This window comes from Crinia signifera, chromosome 6 (assembly GCF_055691185.1).
Source record: "Crinia signifera chromosome 6, ASM5569118v1, whole genome shotgun sequence".
In the NCBI taxonomy this organism is placed as follows: Eukaryota; Metazoa; Chordata; class Amphibia; order Anura; family Myobatrachidae; genus Crinia; species Crinia signifera.
Window position 1 is genome coordinate 131753182 of NC_139222.1, and position 27658 is coordinate 131780839.

Genomic DNA, 27658 nt, shown 5'->3' on the forward strand with positions numbered 1-27658 from the left:
TTGTGGCATATGCATAATGGAGCATCACGGTGTGGCATTTGTATAATGGAGCATCACGGTGCAGGGCATTTGTATAATGGAGCATCACGGTGCGGGGCATATTTATAATGGGTATCACGGACTGCACTATTGTGGTCATGTGTATCTGGCACTGCACTATTGAGGGCATATGTGTATCACACCCCCATTTTCCATGGCTGCACCCCATGTGGCTACAGCTCTTAGAGCTGACTATGCCCCCAACCTAGCGGAAAAAATGGGGGATGTAGCCTCGCAGGAGTTCCACGGTAGTAGCTGAACCTTCTAATTTTTGGCGCGTGCCTTCGGCACGCGCAGATGACTCTTCTCCTCTGCCTCCAGTGTTGGGAGGTATGTTTTGGGGCATTGCAGTGTGTGGCATAATGTGTCAGGGGCATTACAGTTTGTGGCATTATGTGTAAAGGGCATTTTTTGGGATATTATGCAGATTTTTAAAAGTTTTTTACTTTAGTAGCTCTTCGGGCGGTTTATTTTGTCGCGAGTAGCTCCCGACCCAAAAAAGGTTGGAGACCACTGCTCTACCCCAACCTAAACCAGTGGTGGTGCATGAACCATGGCCTCATAGTGATATATTTTTTGATTATTCCTTCCATGCCGCCTAAAGAAGGGAGGGCAGCGCATATTTCTCTGGTTACAGCAGAGACTTTATGTTGAAGGCAGACTCTGCGGTTAGCCCAGATGCAGACCCCCGAATGCTCACACCCTGGGGGGTTTAAGGGCGATATGCCCTTTAGACCCTTAAGAGAGGGAAAAGTGTGTGTGTGGGTGGGGGGGGGGGGGGGGTGCAGAGAAGAAATCAGCTACACCATTGGTAGATTTATGTTGTGCTGGTATAGAGGCATCATTAAAATCACCAGCGGACTAATGACAGTGTTCATGTTCAAGTCCATTCATAAGCCAGGCTTAAGTATCACAAATGTAATACAAGTTTGAAAAAATACATGTTGCACAGTAATGTTCAACTATTACCTGTTCCCTTTACACTTAAGTAAAACCTATAGGCATTGTTTACTGTGGGTAGAGACATGATTTATGTGCATATTTGCCTTTCTTTTTTATTATTTTACGGTGTCCTCCCAAAAATCCAGCAGTGTGTGTAATATGATTTTGCAACAGATCGACTTCCCTTTATTTAGTAAGAAAAAGCACATAGATTGTAGAATATTTGCATTCAAAGTGTTAGAAATTTTTTGGAGATTTGAGAATTTAAAAATAATTTCCCCAGAAACACTTGTGAAGCATGTTATTGTGGCCATTGTACACCAATTTGCGATTTGCGATTTTCTCCCAATATGACTTTAAAATGCTTTGTACAGCACAATATACAAAATAAGCTTACATAAGAGAGAACGAAGCATTTGGGTTGCATTTTTTTTAGGAACTAAAGGGACATTAGTGAAAAGCTTTAGCAGCTCAATTATAAAGTTCAAAGACATTGTGGTTAGAGCGTGTGCCGGATGATTCCGATATTCACTATACCGACATCGGAATCCCTACTTTTTAAATGCCTGACAGTCGGGATCCCTTGTGGAGGTCCACAACCCCCATAGAGGGAGAATTGAACCTGTGCCAAGCGCAGCAAGCCACCAAGACCAACAGTGCAGCAAGCGCAGTGAGCCCGCAAGGGGCTTAATTTCGCTCGCCCCCCTGTTAAGAGAACCGGCGGTCGGCATTTCGATGTTGGTATACAGACTACCAGAATCTCGACTGTCAGGCACGCATACCACACCCGGCTCGAGCTACATAGTCTGCTACTATTCTGGAAAATCACCCTGAGCCAATCTGGAAGTCTCAGGGCCTAATTTAGAGGTGGATGCAGTTGCATTTTCTATTACAATCCCCCCCCCGGCCCCCAGATTTGCAGATACTAGTTTCAGTCTTCCCCATGTCACAGTATGTGCAAGGCCTTGGACACCTTATTCTGATTGAGTCGGACAGATGCGTGTTCGGTCAGACAGCCGATTTCTTGTGTTTGCGCATGTGCAGAAGCGCATGTGCGAACGCCGCACACGTCCGAATACGGCGTGAATTCCGTACAGAAAATGATCGCTCGAAACAATCCAAGCAGGGGGTGGAGAGGGGTGTGAAGGGGTGTTTAGGCTCATTACCATATGCATATGCCCTGCGTTTCATGGGCGTTCCCATGAAAACGCTGGGCGTACATATGGTAAACCTATGGCAGGCTCAATGTATCCTTCTCAACTCTGGATTAGCACAGCCCCTGTAGCTGCAGTACTGTATCTGAGAAAGCAGCCACTTGCGTTGACATGCCTGCAACAGTCCCAGGAGACAGCATTTTTTGCATTTCCATCCCCACCCAGTAACACTCATGGTTTTGCCTCACATTTTTATTGCCAGCGATCCCATATATATAACAATGGGCCTAATTCAGCATGGATTGATAATACGTATCCATTGGACAAACATTGACAATCTGAGCCATGCAGCATTGCCGCAAGAAGTAAGATTCAAGAGACAGTACTATTTGCATACAGGGTGGCGTAACACAACCCCATCCCCCGAAGGGGTTGCGACACCTCTGCATTTTTGATACCACTCCCCTATTACCTTCATCAAATGGTTCTTGACTGTTAATCAGTTTGCAAATAAAGTTTTTCTCCGACTGCAGTCACAAGACCAATGTGGCACATGCTCAGTATGACTTGCCAAGACTGATGATAATCACTATCTGCATTGGGACCTTTGAGCACAATGGTTACATAGTGACACACTAAAGTAATCTACATACAGTAGAACATATAAAGGCCCATACATAGTAGGCGACTTTGAACTGAAAGGAGCTCAGTTTACTCGTCTGAGCTGCTTTCAGCTTGAAAGCTGCCCAGTGTGTACGGGGCAGCGATGAACTGTGATGTGTGCTCCCGCATCATCGCTGGCACGGTCGCTTATCAGCTGGTATTACCAGCAGATGAGCATCGGAATGGACAGCTTTCCATAGCATCCTGCTATGGAAAGCCGTCTACCCTTGGCTTAAAATCACATGAGTGATCATGATTATTTGAGGAAAGTCGCGCATTTATTGGCTTCAGCAGAAATAACCGATAAATACAATTAGGAAATCAGGATTCAAAACCTTGTGCTTTTACGTGAAGTACTAGACGCCCATGTTTGAGCACACAAGCCTCTGTCCTCCTTTAGTAGGGAATGATGGCAGAATGAGAACATACTGCACTCCGCTTCATAAAGCACGGTATGGGGTACTAATGGAATTTACATATGCAGAGTTATGGAAATCACTTTATTTCCAGGAACAGGAGAAGGTGAAAAATTATCTTTAAAAGACAACAACAAAAAATAGCAGCAGCCATCTGTTTTAACAAAAACCAGCGTGCGGAGAGAATGGGGGAATTTGTCAAAGTAGGTTAAAGAAAAGCCGGAGATATTTGAGAATGAGATCATTGTGGAATTTATATATTTTTGGGGATTATATATATATATATATATATATATATATATATATATATATATATATACATATGCAGTACTATATACAAATGTAGCTATCTGTGTGTGTGTGTGTGTGTGTGTGTGTGTGTGTGTATATATATATATATATATATCTTAATGAAGGAAGGAATGAGGGGGACAGGGGCACTGTGAGGGAGGAGGGATGCAGGGTGGGAGGAGGACATACTGGGAAGAGAAACAGAGGAAGGGGGGATGCTGTGTGGGAGAGGGACATATTGGGGATTGGGACACTGGGAATGGATAAGAGCCAGGTGGTGGCATGGAGAAGAGCCCAGCAGCGGCAGGCAGGAGAGCCGGGATCAGGATGTGAAAAGCCAGGCTCCGGCAGGCAGGAGAACTGGGCTCCGAGAGCGGCATGTAGAAGTGCCGGGCACCCGCGATGGCAGGCAGGAGAGCCAGGATCCCGCAGTGGTGAGTCAAACTCAGACGGCAGGAAGCAGGAGAACTGGGCTCCTTCAGTGGCTAGCAGAAAAGCTGGGCACTTGCTTCGGCGTCCGCTCCCCATGGGCACAAGTGCCAGGATGGGATGGCAAGCAGCATCCCACTAGGATGACCATCGATGATTTGAAATCATTGATGGTTTATGGCTGATGTTGAATCATTTTGCCATCGATGGGGGGAGAACTAGATGGTTTCCCTCCATCGATGGCACAGCAGAACCATTTTTCCTTTTTTTTCAAGGTGCTGAGTCATGGAGCATAGCACTGCCGCAACACCCCCCCCCCCCCCCCCCCCCAACACCACTGAAGTGGCACCCCCACGAGCCAGTCAGTCAAAGATAATGGATTACCATTGATAGCTAAAACTATCCATGGTTATCCATCACATAACATCGATGGCTGGTTGCAGTGTCACCATCAATAGCAACCATCTATGGTGACTGCACCGATGGCCATCCCTATGTTCCGCTAGTGAAGCCGGCAGGCCACTCTACCCGCCTCCTGCTGCACATCTTTTATGTTAATAAAAAGATCCCACTTCCGATTCAGTGGAAACAAAGTGCTGGTACGCCATAGCACTGCATACCAGCCCACTTTGACCACTATATATATATATATATATATATATATATATATATATGTGTGTGTGTGTGTTTGTGAGTTTGTATATGTATATATTTATATATATATATATAGTGGTCGAAGTGTACAGTGTACAGTCCTATCTGTACTGATTGCTTGCTATCATTTTTGTGCAGATTTGTAGAACTGTACAATGTTGGTAACTAGCACTAAGGATTCCATGTCTATGCTGTGACAAAGGGCACGTTGTATAGAATGTGGGCCTGATCCAGAGGTGGGTGGAGATCATATTGCTCACAAGCTTTGTGCTGAACAAATAATTATGTATATGGCCATATGCAGAGTTGTACATGTCTTCCGATTAGCCTATTTGCGATGTGTACACTTGGCTACAAGTCACCATCATCAGTGTACACTTGTACCTGCTCCTCACTAGGTGCCAAAGATACGCCTGGATTTATACTAACATCAAACTCTGCATATCCTTCAGTTGCACTGACATGCACTCTTTGAACACCTATTACAGCACAGTTACTCCGCTACAGTCGAAATAATCGATTCAGTTAAAGTGCGTGTTACTCCGCATTTCCTATACTTGCTCATGCATAGTTCACATCATGCTATGTGCGAAAAACACGCAAGATACACTGCACCAACAGTTAAATGCTTCCTCATCAGTCCCTGTGTACATATTTTATACACTGTAATTAATGTGTATGTGAGTTGGTGCAAATATACTGTATATAATGATATATGTATATACACTAACAATGATCATTTTCATTGTAATATAATTTTGTGCCCTTGTTTTTTTGTCTTTTAGGGGGCCCTTTGGAAAAGAGGCCCCTTCTCTATGACATCCTCTGTCTGAAGTAGAAATGGTTTGTCCGGGGAAATCGTAAGACCTGCTTCCATGTGAACGCAGCTGTGTCCCATGAACCTTGGGCAACTGGGGGCGGAGCCCGCCTTCGTCTCTTCTGATTGGTTCTGGATGGAATTACGTTGAATGGACCAGAATCTTAGCGGGCTGGACTGCTTGTCAGAGCCAGATGAAAAAAGGTAAACTTATCACCACTGTGTTTATTACTGCTTCCTTTTCTCACATTTACATACTACAGAACTATGAATGAAGCACATTTTTTATGCCTGGAATGTGGGTTATTTAAGAACTAGGTCAGTCACTGGGATTGAATGACTGTCTCTATCCTTGTGTGCCCCATAATCTTTTAGTTAGTTAGTTAGTTAGTTAGTTAGCTGTTTTCTCTGTATAGTTATATTTATTAGCATATATGTAAGTAGCCATTTGACTTTCCTTGCCATAAACTATAATACCCAAAGCCCTAAATAGAAAATGCCAACCAGTGGTTTGCTTCTATAACACAATAACATTTGTGTCATGTCAGTCATATAGTAAGATTGTTTTAGCTAAGCAACAAGAGAGCTGCATAACCTATAGCAAAGCTTATAAATATATCTTCATGGTGTATTCCATACCATGTAATCCATAAGAATCATATACGCTATTAAGCTTGTTAACCCCTTCCTGACACAGCATGTTTTTGCCTTCCTGACAGAGCCCTTTTTTTCAAATCTGACATGTATCACTTAAGTGGGGATAACTTTTTTTTGCTTTTACTTATCCCAGTGATTTTGAGATTGTTTTCTCGTGACACATTGTACTTCAAATTAGTGGTAAATTTGGGTCGATACAGTCTGTGTTTTTTTGTGAAAAATACCAAAATGTCGTAAAAAAATGGAAAATTTAGCAATTTGCAAAATGTTAAATTTTCTGCTTGTGAGACAAATAATCATACCACTCAAAATAGTTAATAACTAACATAGACCATATGTCTACTTTATGTTTCCATCATTATTTCAACTTCCTTTTAATTTTTTTGGACACTAGGAGGCTTACAATATGAATAGCAAATTTTCAAGAAAATTTCAAACACTGATTTTTTTAGGGACCAGTTCAGTTCTGATGTGACTTTGAGGGACTTGTATGTGAGACACCCCCATAAATGATGCCATTTCAAAAACTGCACCCCTCACAGTATTCAAAACAGCATTTTGGAAGTTTGTTAACCCTTTAGGTGTTTCACAGGAATTAAAACAAAGTGTAGGTGAAATTTCAAAATTTCATTTTTTTTGCAGATTTGCAATTTTAATAAATTTTTCTAAGGAACACAGTAGATTTTACTAGAGAAATGTGACTAAAAATTGATTCCCCCAATTCTTTTGTTTTCATAAATATCCTATATGTGGCCCTAGTGTGCACGTTGACCAAACCACAGGCTTAATAATAGAAGGAGCACCTACTTGATTTTGGAGCCTCCTTTTTATGAGATTATTTTTTAGGCACCATGTAGGTTTCTAGGCACCATAAGATGCTAAAATTTAGGAACCCCCCCACAAGTGACCCCATTTTGCAAACTACACCCCTCAGGGAATTCATCTAGGGGTATAGTGTACATTTCAAACCCCCAGGGGTTTCACCAATTTTGATACAACTGGGCTGTGCAAATGAAAAATTAAATTTTTTACACAAAAATGCAGTTCTGGCTCAAAATTTTTCATTTTCACAAGGAATGAAGGAGACAAAGCACCCCAAAATCTGTGCCCCAATTTCTCCCGAGTACGGCAATGCCTCACATGTGACCAAAAAATACCATTTGGGTGCATGGCAGGACTCAGAAGGGAAGGAGTGATTTTTGGATTTTGCAGCTCAGATTGTTGGTGGGTGCTATGTCGCATTAGCAAGACCCCCCAAGCACCAATACAGTGGAACCCCCCCACAAGTGACCCCATTTTGCAAACTACACCCCTCAGGGAATTCATCTAGGGGTATAGTGTACCTTTCCAACCCCCAGGGGTTTCACCAATTTTGATACAACTGGGCTGTGCAAATGAAAAATTACATTTTTTACACAAAAATGCAGTTCTGGCTCAAAATTTTTCATTTTCACAAGGAATGAAGGAGACAAAGCACCCCAAAATCTGTGCCCCAATTTCTCCCGAGTACGGCAATGCCTCACATGTGACCAAAAAATACTATTTGGGTGCATGGCAGGACTCAGAAGGGAAGGAGTGATTTTTGGATTTTGCAGCTCAGATTCTGGTGGAATGTTGGTGGGTGCTATGTCGCATTAGCAAGACCCCCCAAGCACCAATACAGTGGAACCCCCCCACAAGTGACCCCATTTTGCAAACTACACCCCTCAGGGAATTCATCTAGGGGTATAGTGTACATTTCAAACCCCCAGGGGTTTCACCAATTTTCATACAACTGGGCTGTGCAAATGAAAAATTACATTTTTTACACAAAAATGCAGTTCTGGCTCAAAATTTTTCATTTTCACAAGGAATGAAGGAGACAAAGCACCCCAAAATCTGTGCCCCAATTTCTCCCGAGTATGGCAATGCCTCACATGTGAACAAAAAATACCATTTGGGTGCATGGCAGGACTCAGAAGGGAAGGAGTGATTTTTGGATTTTGCAGCTCAGATTCTGGTGGAATGTTGGTGGGTGCTATGTCGCATTAGCAAGACCCCCCAAGCACCTATACAGTGGAACCCCCCCACAAGTGACCCCATTTTGCAAACTACACCCCTCAGGGAATTCATCTAGGGGTATAGTGTACATTTCAAACCCCCAGGGGTTTCACCAATTTTGATACAACTGGGCTGTGCAAATGAAAAATTACATTTTTTACACAAAAATGCAGTTCTGGCTCAAAATTTTTCATTTTCACAAGGAATGAAGGAGACAAAGCACCCCAAAATATGTGCCCCAATTTCTCCCGAGTACGGCAATGCCTCACATGTGACCAAAAAATACCATTTGGGTGCATGGCAGGACTCAGAAGGGAAGGAGTGATTTTTGGATTTTGCAGCTCAGATTCTGGTGGAATGTTCGTGGGTGCTATGTCGCATTAGCAAGACCCCCCAAGCACCTATACAGTGGAACCCCCCCACAAGTGACCCCATTTTGCAAACTACACCCCTCAGGGAATTCATCTAGGGGTATAGTGTACATTTCAAACCCCCAGGGGTTTCACCAATTTTGATACAACTGGGCTGTGCAAATGAAAAATTACATTTTTTACACAAAAATGCAGTTCTGGCTCAAAATTTTTCATTTTCACAAGGAATGAAGGAGACAAAGCACCCCAAAATCTGTGCCCCAATTTCTCCCGAGTACGGCAATGCCTCACATGTGACCAAAAAATACCATTTGGGTGCATGGCAGGACTCAGAAGGGAAGGAGTGATTTTTGGATTTTGCAGCTCAGATTCTGGTGGAATGTTGGTGGGTGCTATGTCGCATTAGCAAGACCCCCCAAGCACCAATACAGTGGAACCCCCCCACAAGTTACCCCATTTTGCAAATTACACCCCTCAGGGAATTCATCTAGGGGTATAGTGTACATTTCAAACCCCCAGGGGTTTCACCAATTGTGGTACAACTGGGCAGTGAAAATGAAAAAATAAATTTTTTACACAAAAAATGCAGTTCTGGCTCAAAATTTTTCATTTTCCCAAGGAATGAAGGAGACAAAGCACCCCAAAATCTGTGCCCCAATTTCTCCCGAGTACGGCAATGCCTCATGTGTGACCAAAAAGTGGCAGGACTCAGAAGGAAAGGAGTGATATTTGGATTTTGCAGCACAGATTCTGGTGGAATGTTGGTGGGTGCTATGTCGCATTAGCAAGACCCCCAAAGCACCAATACAGTGGAACCCCCCCACAAGTGACCCCATTTTGCAAACTACACCCCTCAGGGAATTCATCTAGGGGTATAGTGTACATTTCAAACCCCCAGGGGTTTCACCAATTTTGATACAACTGGGCAGTGAAAATGAAAAATTACATTTTTTTACACAAAAATGCAGTTCTGGCTCAAAATTTTTCATTTTCAGAAGGTATGAAGGAGAAAAAGCACCCCAAAATCTGTGCCCCAATTTCTCCCGAGTACGGCAATGCCTCATGTGTGACTAAAAAGTGGCAGGACTCAGAAGGGAAGGAGTGATATTTGGATTTTGCAGCACAGATTCTGGTGGAATGTTGGTGGGTGCTATGTCGCATTAGCAAGACCCCCAAAGCACCAATACAGTGGAACCCCCCCACAAGTGACCCCATTTTGCAAACTACACCCCTCAGGGAATTCATCTAGGGGTATAGTGTACATTTCAAACCCCCAGGGGTTTCACCAATTTTGATACAACTGGGCTGTGCAAATGAAAAATTACATTTTTTTACACAAAAATGCAGTTCTGGCTCAAAATTTTTCATTTTCAGAAGGTATGAAGGAGAAAAAGCACCCCAAAATCTGTGCCCCAATTTCTCCCGAGTACGGCAATGCCTCACATGTGACCAAAAAATACCAGTTGGGTGCATGGCAGGACTCAGAAGGGAAGGAGTGATTTTTGGATTTTGCGGCTCAGATTCTGGTGGAATGAATGGTGGGTGCTATGTGGCATTAGCAAGACCCCCGAAGCACGGTGAAATTATGAACCTAATAATCCATAGATGTGTGGTATATTTTAAAACACTCCTTTATACATAGGCCGGGTTTGTCGGGGCAAGTGTCACACTGGAAAATAGTTTGCTTTCTTATTCCCTTTTTATAGCAAACTTTGCACCTTTTTTGTGTCCTGCCCTTTTTTCCAGTGGAGGGGATTTCATCAGGAAAATGCTGCCCTGGTACAATACGGGGGCCAGTACTAGAAGTACTGGGGCCCTCTGCCTGCTGGTACCCAAATATTAGGCCCTTTATGACTTCCTCTTGAAAGTGCATAAATGTCCCCCTCTGGCTGGTAGAACGCAATAGCACGTAAGCGTTATACAGTGCCATCTGGATGATATACACGGCCAGCTTCTTGTACCAGATTTTTGTTTTCCGCAGGGCACTGTATGGCTTCAGTACCTGATCTGAAAGATCCACTCCGCCCATGTACCTATTGTAATCCAGGATACAATTAGGTTTTGAGGTGTGGGTACTGGTACCTCGTACAGGGACGGAGGTGGTACTATCTCCGTGAATTGTTGTCAGTATAAGGACATCTTTCTTGTCCTTATATTTGACCAACAACATATTTTCGGTGGATTGTGCCCTGCTTTCACCCCTTCTCATTACTTGGGCAATGTGCGTTTTTGGGAGGCCTCTTTGGTTCTTGCGCACAGTACCGCAAGCTGCTGTACCTCTTGAACCAAGGGCCTTAAACAGGGGGATGCTAGTGTAAAAGTTATCCACATAGAGGTGATAACCTTTTGTCCAGGAAGGGGTGCACTAAATCCCAGACAATTTTTCCACTAACACCTACGAGGGAGGGGGGGCATTCTGGCGGTTCAATTCTTGAATCCTTCCCTTCATATACCCTAAACCTGTGAGTGTACCCTGAGGTGCTTTCACACAGCTTATACATTTTTATGCCATACCTTGCCCTCTTACTGGGAAGGTACTGGCGGAATTTAACCCTTCCTTTAAAATGTATAAGGGACTCGTCTATGCAAATGAATTTATCTGGGATGTACATCTCTGCAAATTTGGCACTGAAATGATCAATGACCGGCCTGACTTTGAATAGCCGGTCAAAGGTGGGATCATCTCTGGGTGGGCACTGTGCATTATCGTTGTAATGCAAAAATTTAAGGATTAACTCAAAACGAGTCCGGGTCATGGCCATACGGTAAAGTGGGGTGCTGTACAGAACATCTGTACTCCAATATTGCCTAATTTCTGGCTTTTTTACTATGCCCATATGAAACACCAGACCCCAAAACGTCATCAACTCTACTGCATCTACAGGGGTCCACCTAGCAAATGATGACGTGGGGTTTTGAGCAATAAACTGCTGGGCATATAAATTAGTTTGGTCCACCATTAAATTTATAAAATCATCAGAGAAAAATAATTTGAAAAAGTCAATTTCTCTGAGACCTGTGGAATCAAATTGGATTCCTGGGATGGCCAAAAACTCAGGAACCTGGGGCTCAAAATTGTCTGGTGGTGGGGTCCATACGAGATCAATTATTGGGGGGGGGGTCTCAGCTGCTCTACGGGGGCGTCTTTGAGGGGGTCCCTCATCACTAGAGGAGGAAGAGGAGCTTAAGATGAATCCTTCAAATTCCCCGCTTGCCTCACTGGCTGTGTCAGAGTCAGAGGCAAGCATGGCATATGCCTCCTCCGCTGAATACATTCTTCTGGATGACTGGGATGACATTTGGGATGTTTTTTATTTTTGTGTTTCTGGTAGTGAAATGTTTCAACACGTGTATAGTGTAGGGGGGGTACAAACTTTATTTCAATGTAGTATGTAGTGTGTAGTGTGTAGTGTGTATGTAGTGCAAAAAAAAAAAAAAAAGGTCCTGCGCCAAAAATTGAGCACAGATGTTGGTCAGTAACGTCCGTCACTGAACAGCGCTCAAAGGCAACAGGAATTTGATAAAAAAAAAAATAGATCAACCCTGTGCCGAAAAAGCTGATCAGTGATGTACGTCACTGATCAGCGCACAGTGGCCACAGGACACCCACAAAATCACAGTGTGTGTAAAAAAAAAATTAAAAAAAGACCCCACAGCACCCTCAAAAAAAAAAAGGTGATCACTGATGCGACACTGATTACCAGTGAGGGGCAGCAGGTGCACAACCTTTGGTGCAACTGACAGTGCAACTGGCAGCAACTGACAGGTATATATAAAAAAAAAAAACCTCTGCACCCCCAAAAAGTTGCTGATCACCTCAGATATAGTGATCAGCACAAAAGGGGGGGGCAGTAGACACAAAATATAGCACTCTCTATCACTCTCTGTCACTATCTCTATCTCTCTCTATCTCTCACTATCTATCACTCTATGACACTGCAGCAGCAGCACTGACAGTTATATATATAAAAAATAACCCCTGCACCCCCAAAAAGTTGCGGGGGGTGCACAAAAGGGGGGCAGCAGACACAAAATATAGCACTCTCTATCACTCTCTGTCACTATCTCTCTCTATCTCTCTATCTCTCACTATCTATCACTCTATGACACTGCAGCAGCAGCACTGACAGGTATATATATAAAAAAAAAACCTGCGCCCCCAAAAAGTTGTTGATCAGTTAATTTATACTGATCAGCACAAAAGGGGGGGGGGGGGCAGCAGTCAGTTGCACACGCAGTACAGCTGTATATATATAAAAAATATATAGCACAATCTGTCACTATCTCTCTATCTCTCTCTATCTCTCTATCTATAACTCTATCACACTGCAGCAGCACAAAATATAGCACTCTCTGTCACTAGCTCTCTCTATCTCTCTCTATCTCTCTCTATCTCTCTATCTATAACTCGATCACACTGCAGCAGCACAACACAGGAAGTCACAAGAAGTAACAAGATCCAGCACGCTACAAGCAGTGATCAGGTAAGTATTTGCAAGGATCAGGTCAGTATATCACGGCAGATAGGCACGGTGACCGCACTGCACGCAATTCCAGACCGGAATGGCGTCTGCAGTGCAGTCACCGTTAGTTTAAATCACCCTCCATGGCTGTGATTGGTTCGTCGGTCCGACGAACCAATCACGGCCTTTGGGGGCGAGTGGGGTGAGGTGGGGTGACACCAGTGTCACCCTTACACCCCGTGGTGATTGGTGCTGTACTTTACAGCACCAATCACCACCGATCCCTGTGTCACCGGCGAACGTTATTCGCCGGTACACAGAAAACGCTGTAATTGGCTGTTCACATTTGAACAGCCAATCACAGCGATCGCCGACGGGGGGGCGGCATCGCAGCCCCCCCTGGGCATGCAGGGACATGTCTGCTGTCAGGGACAGCAGACATGTTTAAACTGTCACCGCGTCTATAGACGCGGTGACAGTTTAAAGCCATGACGTACATTTATGCCATGTGTCGGGAAGTACCTCCCAGCCATGACGTAAATGTACGTCAAATGTCGGGAAGGGGTTAAACCAAGGGTGTTAGTACTGTATGTGCTTACTTTAACCTATACAGTATGTACTGCTTGTACCGTGCTTACTATATACTCACTGGGTGAAATGTAATAGGATGAGAGATTTAGAAAGTGAGAGATTTGGTAAGAAATCTCCAGTTTTTTTAAAGTGGCAATCATTGACACAGCAAAATCACACTGGTTTTGCTGTGTAAATGATTGCCACTTTAAAAAAACTGGAGATTTCTTACCAAATCTCTCACTTTCTGAATCTCTCATCCTATTACATTTCACCCCATAATACTGATCACACATTAGTGAATATAGCTGCCTACTCACTTTTTTTTCTCCCTGACCTTTATGTCTGCTTTGTGTTTTGATATCATTTTATGCATAGGAGCATTTATAAATCCATTTTTCATCAATTCCCCATTTGACAGGTAATTGGAGGATAGATGAAAGCTCACCTAGATATTACTGTTCTCTATGGTGACAGCTTGGTGCAGCTTTAAGGTGCCCATATACTGGTGTGATTTGGCCTGTTCTTATCCGATTCTGATGGATCAGGCCGAGAAATCAGATGAAAAGTAGCCAAATCGCATGTGTTTCACATCTAATTGAATCCGAATCGTGGTCCTGTTCACATCGGATCGGAATCAGACATGCTGCACATGAAATTAAATGGATGTGCAGTCGTCAGTGCATATCGTGGGTGCTTTTGAGAAATTTCTCTTGAACTCCCCATGCAGCTTCCCGGGAGTCCTTGTACATGTCATACATAACATGTAAAAAGACACATAAAGAGCCAAATCGAATGGAAGCACTCCTGGGGAGCAGTTGGGGAAGTTCAAGGGAAATCACATCCGACTTGTGCCTCAGACAAGTCTGATCAGTGTATGGGGCCTTAAGACTGGGCGACAGAACACCACAGGGTGTAACAAGAACGTTCAGGAGTGATGTCTTTCACTACTCTATGATCCCCTCGCTAAGCTGATCGTGTGCACTGCACCTCTCTGCAGGGTCTTGGGGATTAACATGAAAAAAGAATGCTAAAATAAAGTATCCTGATGCTCAAATTTCTTCTGTGTGTAAACTACCTAAGGTTATTTGCAAAGGTTTTATACTATTTCATTACCTTGGGTGGCCATACCAAACCTCTTGCTGTACTGTAGCAGGGTAAAGTTGAAAACTCCAACTCACACTTATAAGTTCCAGTCCACTCATTAAAGGCTTGATATAAATCTGATGTTAGATGCAGTGCAATTGCCAGGTGAGTGACAGTCCGAAGCCGATTTGGGGGGCTTGGAGGTGAAGCCTCTGGAGTTCCAGAAAATGGGGGCGTATCGGACCCATTTTATGGTTGTGCTAAAGCCAATAGCTGTTTCCTGAGATGCAGCATCACTGGCCCTGGCAAAAAAAATGTTGCCAGACATACTGAGTGACCGGAGGGTTACTCAGCTGTCTAATGTTCATGCAAAGTATCCATTGTTGAGTTTTCAGACATAAACATCGCAAACAAAACACGCAGTGGTCATCTTTTTCACAATACTCCTCCTGCAGCCTTTCACACATCTGCTGCATGCAAAGATGCAGTGGTGGCAAAATTAAACATGATTCTGGATCACCGTTGACTGTAGCTGTCACTGTTGAAATGAAATCCCAGTTCAAGTGACTTAGAATTTCTTCCCAGGTCTCCACTTTAGTGTTACATGAGATTTTTAATGCTGCAGTGGGAACAGGTCAGTACCCAGGTTATCTGACTCGGATAACCCTAAAAACTGTTGACTGGAGATTCCTGGGTGTGCTAGCTGGTGACGTCATCTTTGAGAGACTGAAAAGTAACTTTTTAATGGCATTCATATGCTTTTGTAAAGCTGATCCAGGTTCAGTGTGAAAGGACTGACCCAGGAATAACCTGGCTCAAAGTTCAGTGGAAATAGGGTCTGAAGATGGGGCCATCCTGGGTTCACAATATTGGGTCCGGTCAAGGATTTTGGTTAAAAATGAGTATAACTCTTATTCAGTGTGTCCCCACAGGACTTTTTCCCATTTACAGGGAAATGACCAAGATCAGGAGTAGTGTTTCCACTTAATTGTTTTTTTTTTTCCTGAACACAGGGACATTTAAATCTGATCAGGACAAAATTCCCCTAGATGTCAGGTAAACTTTTCTTTTCAGGTTTGTTTTTCTGTATCTAGTTTTGTTAGCTTTCGTGTTATGTACCGTATATGCTTAAGCTACAGCATTTTAAGTACCAATTTTGTTAATAATTTCACAGTAAATTTTGGCCAAGAAGAACCAGGTATATACCAGGAAATCTGGAAATGTAGAAGTGGAATCATTGCTCCTATTATACCACATCTTTATCTTAATCGAATTGTACACATCTTTATGTATATACTGCTCTCCAGGGAGTGTTCAGTCAGTAAAATGTTGTGTCTGATTGGTTATGAGATGTTTGTGATGAACAGTGGCCAGCATGTAGCTCAAGCTATGAGTAAATCCTTATAAATCATCTAATGGGCTGTGTGCAGTATGGGGCTTTCAACAAAATCCTTTTACTACGTAATATTGGATGGGGATATTTAAGAAGACCAGATATATGCACATAAACCTAAATTACAGTTTTTCAAACATCTAAATAGGTATAACTGTTTGCATTTAATAACAGGAAGGAACTGTTATAATTTGAAGTTTTTGGGCAGTACAGATGGTGTAATGGTTAGCATTACTGCCTTAAAGCGCTGAGGTCATGGGTTTGATTCCCACCATGGCTCTAACTGTGCAGAGTTTGTATATTTTCCCATGCTTGGTGGGTTTACTCCGGGTACTCCTGTTTCCTCCCACAATCCAAAAATATACTGGTAGGTTAACAACAAAAATTAACCCAAGAGTTAATGTGTGTGCATGCACATGTGGTAGGGAATATTGTAAGCTCCAGTGGGGCAGGGACTGATGTGAATGGTCAAATACTGTGGCGGCTCCCTTGCAGAGGAGGCAGCCTCCGCTGCTGCTGTAATCCCTGCTGCTGTCGGTCTCAACAGCCAGTCCCCTGCATGGGCTGCCTTTGCAGCTGCCCCCGGAAGCAAAGTCAGGGTCCCTGCTCCGGAATATGTGTGCGCTATATAAGAAACAATAAATAAATAAATGAGGGGGTAGATGTATGAAGCAGTGATAAGGGAGGAGAAATGATAAAGTGCTTTATCACCAGCCAATCAGCACCTGCCTGTTAAGTTAGAGGTTGGGGCTGTTAGGAGCTGATTGGCCGGTGATAAAGTACCAGGCACTTTATCACTTCTCCTTCCTTATCACTGCTTCATGCATCTACTCCTGAGCTCTGTGCACAGCGCAGCTAAAGTTGCCATCTTTCAGAGCTGCGAGCTGAGAGGTGCGTTTCTTTGCTCCCGCACAGACGTAACTTGCTTGTCCAATATTGTGACCTGTTTTGTTGTTTTCTTTCAGCATAAGCGATTATCAGATGACCATTCATGTTCACGGAACGCTGTATGCATGCTATCTGTATGAAGGTAGCTGGCTGCTCGCAGGGTGCTTTACAACCTGCGGGCATTTGCGGGTGGTAAACCTGCATTTTTCTGGGAGTTTCACAGAAAACGCAGGTGTTCCAGGCTATTGGGAGGGAGAGCCGCTGATGACGTCAACGGCCGGGGAACTCTATGGCACTCCCTGAAAACACAGGGTTACCACCCTCAAACACCCTCAGCAATCTTCATGCGAGCAGCCAGCGAAGGCTAGCCTCCTCCTTCCCACGGCCTTCGCAGCACTGAGTAAGTCTAGAATTACATGCTCACAGCCCTATGAGCAGGTATAAATTAGGCCCATGGTCAAGATCCTGACAGTGGCATCCCAACAATAAGTATTGGGGGTTATGGTCTGGTTTAGGACTAGAGTTAGGGTTAGGCTGTAGGGCAGGGGTGGCCAAACCTGTCCTCAAGATCTACCAACGGTGCATGATTTCCAGGCAACCTGTGGATCTATAGTAGGAATGATGCAGCATGTTTTAAAATATGACAGTTAGTAATGACTACAGCTGTGCACCAGCTAGGTAACCTGGAAAACGTGGACCGTTGGTAGATCTCGAGGACCGGTTTGGCCACCCCTGCTGTAGGGTATAGTTAAATATTCACCAGGATCTGTCAGGATTTTGAACATCGTGATGACACTCTGTGGTTGTTGGGATCTCAACTGCCATCCTTTCCTAACATAGGGGGTTATTCTAGTCCATTCTTTCTGACATAATCCTTCTTAGATGGACAAAACCATGTGCACTGCGGGTGGGGCAGATGTAACTTGTGCAGAGAGAATTAGATTTGGGTGGGGTTTTTCTTCAAAGTGAGATCTATATTGAAGTGTAAAATCATGCAGTCAGTATTTTCCCTGCGCAGAAACAAAATAACTCACCCAAATCTAATTCTCTGCACATGTTACATCTGCCCCCCTGCAGTGCACATGGTTTTGTCCATCTAAGAAGGATTTTGTCAGAAAGAATGAACTAGAATAAACCCCATAGCGAGGTTGTTCAGTCCTCTGCTTATTCATATTTTCTATGCGTTTATTATGCAGAGCAGTTGGCCTCTAAATCCTTCATCTCCATATGAGTTTGTATAAGTTAAAACATTTTGGTTTGTAGAAACAATTTGTATTTTAGACATTATTGTCTTCCAAAAATGTTTAAAAGTTCAAGGTTTCCTAGGGCACTCGTCAGCTGCCATGGCTAGTTAAACATTGCTGATCAGAAAATGCTCTCTGTGTGTGCGTGTGTATGTATGTATGTATATATATATATATAGATAGATAGATAGATAGATAGATAGATAGATAGATAGATAGATATATCTATAGATATATAGATATATATATACATATATTTTATGTGTGTGTATGTGTGTTTGGACTCTGCACAGTAGTGACATTTAGGTTAACTTTAACTTTTTCACCCACTGGGAAACCAGAGTCCACTGATTAGTATCTGCATTGCTGCCACTTTGGCCACAGGCTGTTTACCTTCTACACACTTCAATAAAACAGCTCTCATGGCTTTTTGAAATGCACACTTCACATTACAGACTTATGTAATCTGTTCGACCATGCCAGACAAATGCAACAAATCTGTTCCCTGTCTGTGTCACTCTGTCTTTTATAGAGCTTACTCCACTACATCTGCCAACTATATAACACATGTAATACCCTTTGCTTGTAGAATTTTGCATCTGCTCCTTCATGGGGTGGTGATTGAATAATAGTCCATAGTTCTTGCTCTGCCCTGAGAAGATCATACAAATATAGGACCTCATTCAGGTTGTTACAGCACCCATTAGTACAAAGGTCCAGCAGCATAGGACACAGGTCGGCATCGGACTGTGATTGTCTTACAGTCTGATGCTGTTTTAGGGGTGTAGAGGGGGCTGCGATGGCCTCTACAATGGGCTGCGTCCTAGGATCACTACTGGCAATCATTTTCACAGGAAAACCAGGCCTTGTAAGTGATTGTCGCTTTCAAAATATGAGCAGACTCGCTGGAATTTCCATACAGTAGGCACCTTGCAGACTATTACATATTGCCCATGTACTTTCATGTTGTTGCCTTTTATTTAGTTTTTTTATTTATTTTTATTTGCGTCTACAGATTTGAATGATTTATTGAGCAGCAATAAAGTTCTAGTAGGTATGTATGTTTGCTGTATGTTCTTCCATATACAGAAGGTATGAAAAGGAAATGTCACCAGTATGATTAACTCTCTATTGGAAGGAAATAGACAATGATCAGAGGAAGAGTTCTATGTGAATTATATCATCCCTTATGACTTGCCCCTCTATACAACTCCCCAATCCGCACAGGCACACACCCAAATCAGATTGTGCAAATGGCCCGACTAACATCTATCCTTCCTTATATATAGGAGCCCTGTGAATGCTGGTAGCTCTGTTTTGTTTGTTTTCCTGAATGTAAAGCATAAGGTCACTGCTTATAGGGTGTGTGCAGAATGTCTTCTCCACATATTTGCATGCAGACATGCCCTGGTGTGACCTGCCATATTGTGCTTATCAGATGCTAACATAACATAAATGCTGTCCTTAGACACAGTAAGAATAACATAAAGGAGTGATCCTGTACACAGGGTACATGTTCTCTCCTTTCAGCGTAATACTTTAATATACATATAGCCAGATGAGTCACAGGTCCTTGAGGAAGGAATGTGCACTAGTCTCCTTGAGCTCCCAACTTTATGCCTTTCAGTGTTAGGTCACTGCAATGTTGAGACAAGTTCCATGTCCCAGGCCCAAAGTTTCCTTTTTTGTCTGGCTTCATTTATCGGGATCTATTGTGCCTTGGTGATGATGTGATATACATACAGATTCAATTCGCTGTAGCTGCTTCTTCTCAAGTCTGGTTCTGTGCTCAAGATTTCCCGTAAGGCATTGTGTTCAGGCAGGTATTTCTCACCGTTCCCTTCTCTCTATCTCCCTCTAGTGTAGTAACTAGTGAAATCTCCATTTAGCTCATTTCTGTTTATGTGTCACCCATATGCTAGAGCAGGGGTAGGCAAGTCATTTTTAATGGAGTCTGGATATTTCTAATTGTTTTGATCGAGGTCCACAAAATCAAATGTCTATAATGTAATTAATAATAAGTTTTTATGTTGGTGCTGAAATTTATACTACAATCCTTAAAATTTAAGTATAAGTTTCAGCACCAAAATAAAAACTTGAAGCTAGGAACGAGCCTGTACCGCTGGGTAGCTTGATGTCAGTCCATCTCCTGTGCCTGTGTATTTGTTTGCTGTTTCCTTGGGGCTCCTCCACGTTGCAGTGCACAGAGAACTGGAATGCACTCAGCTCATCAGCCTCCACATCAGTCACTTCCTGGGACGCGGTGTCAGGCTGCTCACATGACTCCTGTAACCAATCACTATAGTACTGGCACCATGGTGGGGGAACAAGATGGATGCTGTGGCCTCTCTGCATCATTACAGTGTGACTGCTATGCTACTGTAGTTCTGCAGCACTAATCTATATTCTAGAGAAGGTCCGGTTTCCTGTACTTTGCGGTCCGGAGTCGGACTGTGGTCCGCCAGTTGCCTACCGTTGCGCTAGAGTTACTTACTTCCTTACAGCTGTGAAGATACCAAATAACGTCACCCATCTCCCATGGAAGCGATGTAAGCCTGCAGAGATTATGTCCTGGAACTTTATGATGAATCACTGTTAAACCCTGTACAGACAATGCCATTAATTTTCTATTCAATCGCGATTCGATCAGGATCAAATGAATAGCAAGGTGCAGCCCAAACCTCCCCGGCAACGTATGCAATACATTGTGGGCGCTTAAAAGCACCCATGATTTGACGCTGACAGATGCACTTAGGATATATCTTACGTGCAGCATGTCTCCGATGTGCTGAGTAACGCACATCCGGTCAGACCGGATGTCATACACATACGATTTGGTCTGATTTCACGCAATTTCTCAGCCCGATCCGCTGGAATTGGATTAAATTGGGCCCAAATCGCATAGTGTATGGGGGCATTACAAATGTAGTAGCCAAGCCATTTAAAATGAAAAATGTGTAAGATGATTATGGTCAACAATTTTCCAAACGTTGTCTACTTCTGAGATGAAATGTGTAATTCCTTATGTATTTGGATGTGCTGAATTCAAATGCAACAGTTCAAATGCTAATTGGCGATTGTTTCAAAGATACAAGAGATTCGGTTTTCTATCAACTCCTTGTAGTTATCTGCCCTTTTGCCACTAACTTCAATGATTCCTAAGTAGCCTTCTTGTCATGCAGTGCACAGTCAAATTCACTGGGGGAATTCAATTGTGACGTTTAGTTATGGGCATCTAATTGAGCTTTTCATTTGTTTCTCCGATAGACACACATTACCCGCTGCAGTCCACTTATTTACTTGCAGACTCTGCAGATGCGAGAATTTTCTCCCCCAAAGTGACCAAACCCAAAAGTTTACATGCCCACTCAGCAACATTAGATGAATTTAGCCACTTTGCGTGGCTAAACCCATAACGGTCAGACACATAACATTCTAATTGGCATCTGATCTCAGCAATAATTGACTAGCTCTGATAGACTTTCATAAGCATAGATGCCCAGTGGGAGGGGGACAGAACAATTAAATTGGCCCCAATATCTCTAAGAAGCTCACAAATCTGAGAACCATTAAAAACACATTCCTTTATATTTAGAATCACTTAGTTTTGAAGTCCATGGCATTGACTGAGTTCTTCTTCAGGCCCAGCTTTTTGTGTAAGGATGCTGAATGTTGTTCTTCTTAAGCTTGGATGATGGTGGTCAGTCTCTGTTGGCGCAGTGGGAATTTCTTGCACGGCTGTCCTGTTCACTGCTTTATAGGGGCATCATAAGCCAATGGAAAAAATTCACGTTATGCTGAATCCCGTTTAGGCGGCATGGGTAGAGGAGGTTCGGGTTTGGCTGCGAGAGGGGATGGTCAGCGTTAAGCTTTAGGAAGGGTGCGTTAGTGGAAAGATTAGGGTGAAAATACTAAGCGGGATGTGTCAAGATTCTGGCCATCAGGATCCCACTGTCAGTTTTCTAACTACTCGTTCTCATCACCCTGGATTTTGTATTTAACCCTATTTCATATGTAGTGTTTTAGCTTCATGTCATTACATCCATTTTAGCATGTAGTTACTCAAGACCCCCCCCCCCCCCCCCCCCCCCAAAAAAAAGTACATTCAACAAGGTTTTAGTAGTTCAATACAACTTACTGGATGCCTAAAATAAAGTTAGACCAGGATCTTGTGGCCTGAGAAATGTTACATTCACACGGGGTTTTCTTTCCTAAAAAAATTAGCTATGTCCTACGATTCGTCAAATTAGATTTTCGTCATTAACAATACCCATATTATAAGCTATGAACCTTTAGAAGCATCCAGTAGTGAACTGATCTGCTGCATAGACTATGTGTATGCACAGTGCTCCACGGTATAAAAGTAATGCGGGGTACACACCAGGACGACCCGCTCACGATGCACATCGTGAGCGGGTCGTCAGTGTCTCGTCCGACCCGCTCACGATGACGCGGGAGGGCACGACCCGCTCACGATGTGCACCGTGAGCGGGTCCGATCCGATGGCGACCCGCACCCGGTTCTATGGTCGTCATTGAGATCCTACCTGCAGCAGGTAGGATCTCAATAACGACCGACCGACCCGCGGGACCGCGCATCGGATCGGAATCGCTCCACACCAGGTCAGAAAAGGGCCCAATCAGCACACAATCTACATCCGATTGATCGGAATTGGATCTAGATTGTGCTGATCGGGCCCTAGTCGTCCTGGTGTGTACCTAGCATAACAATTAAGAGGAGCAATATAACTGTAGTAAGGAAGTAAGTTTGGCCCGTTTGGGCACTGCATGCTGACTCTTTGCACTGTTGTTCTCGAGATGTAGACACTCTCTTGCACTCTCCACCAGTTCTGTTACAGTTATTTGGAATTCCTTTGTTCAAGCTGTAAGCTGAACTGTACTGCCTCTCATGTGGTCTTCAGATGTGTGATTTAATACACATATGTAACAAAAACACATAAATAAATCACAGATGCATTCATATACCAAATATGAGTGCACGCTTAACATCTAACTTAATATATGTATATTTGTGTCTATATCTGTGTGTGTGCATGCATAGTATAAAATGTGCGCTATGAGATTATACAAACAATCAAGATAGGTTTGCTTTCTAAGTTTCCTTACTTGGACATGTAGAAACCCATCTTTCTCCGCATGCTGATACACACCCCGTAACTCTGGTATTTACCGGGTGTGCAACTCTTTTGTGCCCTTTTCAGTTACAGTACTAGTCACTGCATACCGACTGGCCAAGAATGTGCCCGGTAGCAGGTCACTGTTCTATTTATTGCACAGTATCAAAAATATTTAAAAGTGTTCTAGACAAAATTTATGTTATTATGTTTGTTCCACCTAGAATCCAAACCACAACACCGAGCAGAATGAATTGACATGTTAATTACATTTACAGATGTGTCAATATATCTAGTCTCCTTGCATGTTAAACAGACCTCCTAGTCGTGCCATGCCATGTCATCACACATATATACATACATATATACAGAGAGCTTTCATCCATTATCAAGATGGTAGCTTTCTGAAGGTCTATACACACTAGGCATTTTTGTCCAGTGTGTATGGATAACGATGATTGGGAAAATCGCTGGGTTAAAAAACGCTCATTGCATACACACTGAGCGTTTTTCGCCCGTTTTAGCGATTTCCCCTGGCTGGGGTGGACGACTTTCCATAGAAGGACGCTATGGAAAGCTGCCAACTCCCTCGCTCATCTGCTCGTAATACCAGCAGAGGAGCGGCCGAGCCAGTGATGATGTCTGAGCGTGCATTACCGCTCATCGCTGCTCCGTACACACTGGGAGGCTTTCCAGCTGAAAGCTGCTTTCGCCTCGAAGTCGCCCAGTGTGTATGGGCCTTTAGAGATTTCTCCTCACATATTTTGGAATAAATTTTTTTTCTCATCCGGACAAAATTGTTATAGTCATCTGTTATCAGGACTAAAAAGTTATTCTTCCCTTGCAGCTATCTCTTCCATTGATAATAGTCATTTCTTTCTACTTGCCAATATACTTGTATCCCTACCCTTATTATGGGCATACAGTTACTCTTCCCATTAGTTATCTTTCTCCGTATTATGGTCATTCAGATTCCTCCCCACTGTAAAATCTTTCTCTGTTCAAATGGGGAGGGGGAATAACTCGGAACCCCAATAGCTATGTGATAAGGTTAATAATATACAAACTTTTCCCTTATTACGGGGATGCACAATTACATTATGGGAACAAAGCATTTTGCCTGCATTAGAAGATAAACCTCAAGGCCACCCTGCAAAGTGAACCTCTCCCCCACCCTCCCCCTTGTTTCCCTGATCTCAGCTCTTGCACATGGCAATGACATCCTGCTTTAGAAAGAGAGAAAACTGCTTCCAATTAGATTTTCTCTGAACACCATATACATCACATATTAACTACTTTGCCCCTGGTGCAGTCTACCATCGTGCTGTGTGTGTTTGTCCTGTTCTCTGCAGTTTTATTGCCTCAATCAAACCTGAACTTCATGCACTCCTGTAATATACACCTGCTTGTCTGAAGAGCAGTTACAATATGTAGCTGCTGCAATGAAAGCGGTTCACCCTGGGGACGGCAACTTGAGATGTCCTCAGGACATACAGCCCAAAACCTAGAGGTAGCGCTTTGATATGGCCATCCTTGTATGGGCCATGCAACATATACAGTATAAGGGAGAATTGCAGCAGTTTGCTCCCCTATTGCTAATTTGGTTGATCTGCATTGATTACTGGAATTTGTTTTTTTTTGCTGCTGAACTAATTGATTTATCCCACAAAAGGGTTGCAGCCATTATGTGCATTAAGTACAGACACCCGCCATACACATTGGCATATCTATTTAGAACCGAGAACATGATGTATTATAATAGTCTACACTTATAGTAGAAAAATATAATCCAGTAGAATTAAATTGAAAGTTGTTGCACATAAAAAAAGAAATGTTTATGTTCAAAGAGCCTACGCAGTCTGTGATATGTACTGCTTAAAACAACAGCATGTTAAAGGTCACTAATAACTGTAAAATGCTCTGATATATAAAATGGTTACTAGGAAGGAAGAGGGAATGAACAGCAGAAAAAGTTATGCACAATTCTGGTTACCCGCCAACTATTACATCATATTTGTCAATGTCCTGTATTCAGAGACTACTCAGTCTTTCCTAATTGGGCTTTTAAGAATACACATTTCACAGTCGTAAACTGGAGACTTCCAGTGAGATTCTGATTTGTAAGTTGGCTTGTGTGTGAGTGTTGGTATGGCATTGCAATAGGATTCCAGCCCTCCATCCAGCCGGCCACAGCTTCAGCTTTAGCACACAATAATGAGTCAGGGGGAGAAGTAGAGTGGTCTCATCAGGAATGGTATATATTCTCTTCTATAGTATGATACTGATAACGAACCTATGCAGAGTAAAAGAACAGGAAGCAGTGAATTAGGATGACACTGAGTATTTGTATACTAACAATACAGTAGGTTTGCCAAAAGTACCCTTGTAGCCCAAAGAGAATGCAAGCATTTGTATATTGATAATTGCCACGCCAGACTCGAAAAAAGGTCTGAGTATCTGTACGCTGCTAATGAAATGCTGCTCTGTATCATTATAATCATTGTACACAGGTAATGAGCATGTTGCACTGTACAATTCTACAGAGTACCTGCAAATGAATGCTGCACTGTATGACGGTACAAATAATAACATTCATTTTAACAGCAAACTACGCAAGCATGTCATGCATCAATTTCCACAAAGCGCATCAATAGCTGCCTGCCCACATTTTGTTTTTTGGAACTGACCCAGAACAGTATACGAGGTAACAAACCCGGTGCTGCCGATCATGTTTATGCCAAATATTTAAAAATGCAATACTTGTACTAGCCATGTCTTGCCAGTAAACATGGTCAAAAGTATGTATACACCACTACGTGGAATTTGCTGGGATTACAGGATCACAGAAAAGTGGTCCAAATGGAAAGTACAGGGGGTGTGGTCCGTGGTGGCGATTTAATTTGCATCATTACCGCCCTATCCCCTGACTGTGCAATGCCACAATTCCTAACAACACACAGCTGGACCACAATGGCAAGATACAGTATATTGCACACTAGCTACGCCCAGAAGGATGTTTTTAAGTAAAGCAAAGCCTTTAGTGTTTTTGTATAATAACATTTGTACTGGTGACTAAGGGTATGTGGGTCATTAGGTCGACAGTGAAAGGCTTGACCACTATTGGTCGATACTGAAAAGGTTGACACAAGCAAAAGGTTGACCTGGAAAAAGGTCAACATGAGTTTTTCATGTTTTTTAAGTCTGTCTACATAGGTCACCATGGACACTGTTGAAGTGTACCGCATCCCCTCACATGGCTCGCTGCTTTCTCCTTGCTGCGCTCTGCACAATATTATATTCTCCCTCTATGCCCACTGGGAGGGTAAAGTATGAACATGTCGATTTTTTAAAAGAAAATCATGAAAATGTCATGTCGACCGTCTTCCATGTTCACCTTTTGCTTGTGTTGATATTTTGACAATTTCCACCTAATGCTTGTTGACCTAATGACTGCATACCGACTAAGGTAGCTAACACTTTTCAACTGGGCCATTTAAATATCTCCTCCATTTAAGAAAATCTATATATCTTTATTTCCATCTCCCCCCACCCTGTCCTGGTTGGCAATATACATATGCAGAAAAATAAGGACTTTCTGGTTCACTCGCAAAGCAGCAAATTTCACTGTTTTGCGAGACAACTAAACGCATCCTGCATGAGCGCAAGCCCCTCGCTCGAACGCCGATTTGCCCCGCAGAAATGCAAATGGATGACTTGCATAAATATCCATTCAAAGCCTTGCATGCGGGCAGGAAATCATTCGACGGCTGCCGACCATCAAACGATTTCTTAAGGCAACGCAAATATAAGTTAGTTTGCGGCCATTCCACCGGAGACAGGGCAGGCGGCTGACATCATGTGACATCAGTCGCCTGCCCCGGCGCACCTCCTCCCACCTGCATTCCCATGGGAACGCCCAGCATTTTGATGGGGACGCCCATGAAACACTTGGCGTTCCCACGGGTGCAACCCAGGCCCGCCGCCCCACTACCCCCACCCGCACTGCTCCGTGCAAACGGGTGGGCGACTATGCAAACCCTTAAAATTCCAAAATATTAACATGGAAGAAGTATACATAAGAAAATGTGTTTTAAAATGCAAGGGGAATAGCTAATATGCTAATCAAATGAGGTATAAATTAGGCAGCAAAAAAAAACCCAGGCCATAGAAACACTGCTCTGTGGCCAGGATATTAGCAGCAAATGGTTTCTGTTAGAGAATTAACTATTCCTTTCTGCATCAGATTATTCTCTTTTTAAAAGCAGAGCTGCACTGGAAGCATCATCCACCAACATTTACATCCTAACTGTAGGTTATTTAACCAACAGCAGAAATGACACAGACTTGTGGGTATATACAGTAAATGGAAAAGTTTTGTAGGAATACATTTTCTAATAATATAACTTA

The 27658-nt window shown here is 43.1% G+C and overlaps 1 protein-coding gene across 6 annotated transcripts in view; it reads left to right on the forward strand.

Moving 5' to 3' along the window:
* THRA (thyroid hormone receptor alpha) overlaps positions 1 to 27658 on the forward strand; it is a 139719-nt gene that overhangs the window by 64066 nt on the left and 47995 nt on the right. For 4 of the 6 annotated variants that reach the window (XM_083147234.1, XM_083147239.1, XM_083147237.1 and 1 more), the window contains exon 2: positions 5374 to 5609. In XM_083147234.1, coding sequence (XP_083003360.1) covers positions 5557 to 5609 — 53 coding nt within the window. In that variant the 5' untranslated portion in view covers positions 5374 to 5556. Of the gene's footprint in view, positions 1 to 5373; positions 5610 to 15605; positions 15649 to 27658 lie in introns of those variants that run through there. The other 2 variants (XM_083147238.1, XM_083147240.1) reach the window with 2 other exon arrangements.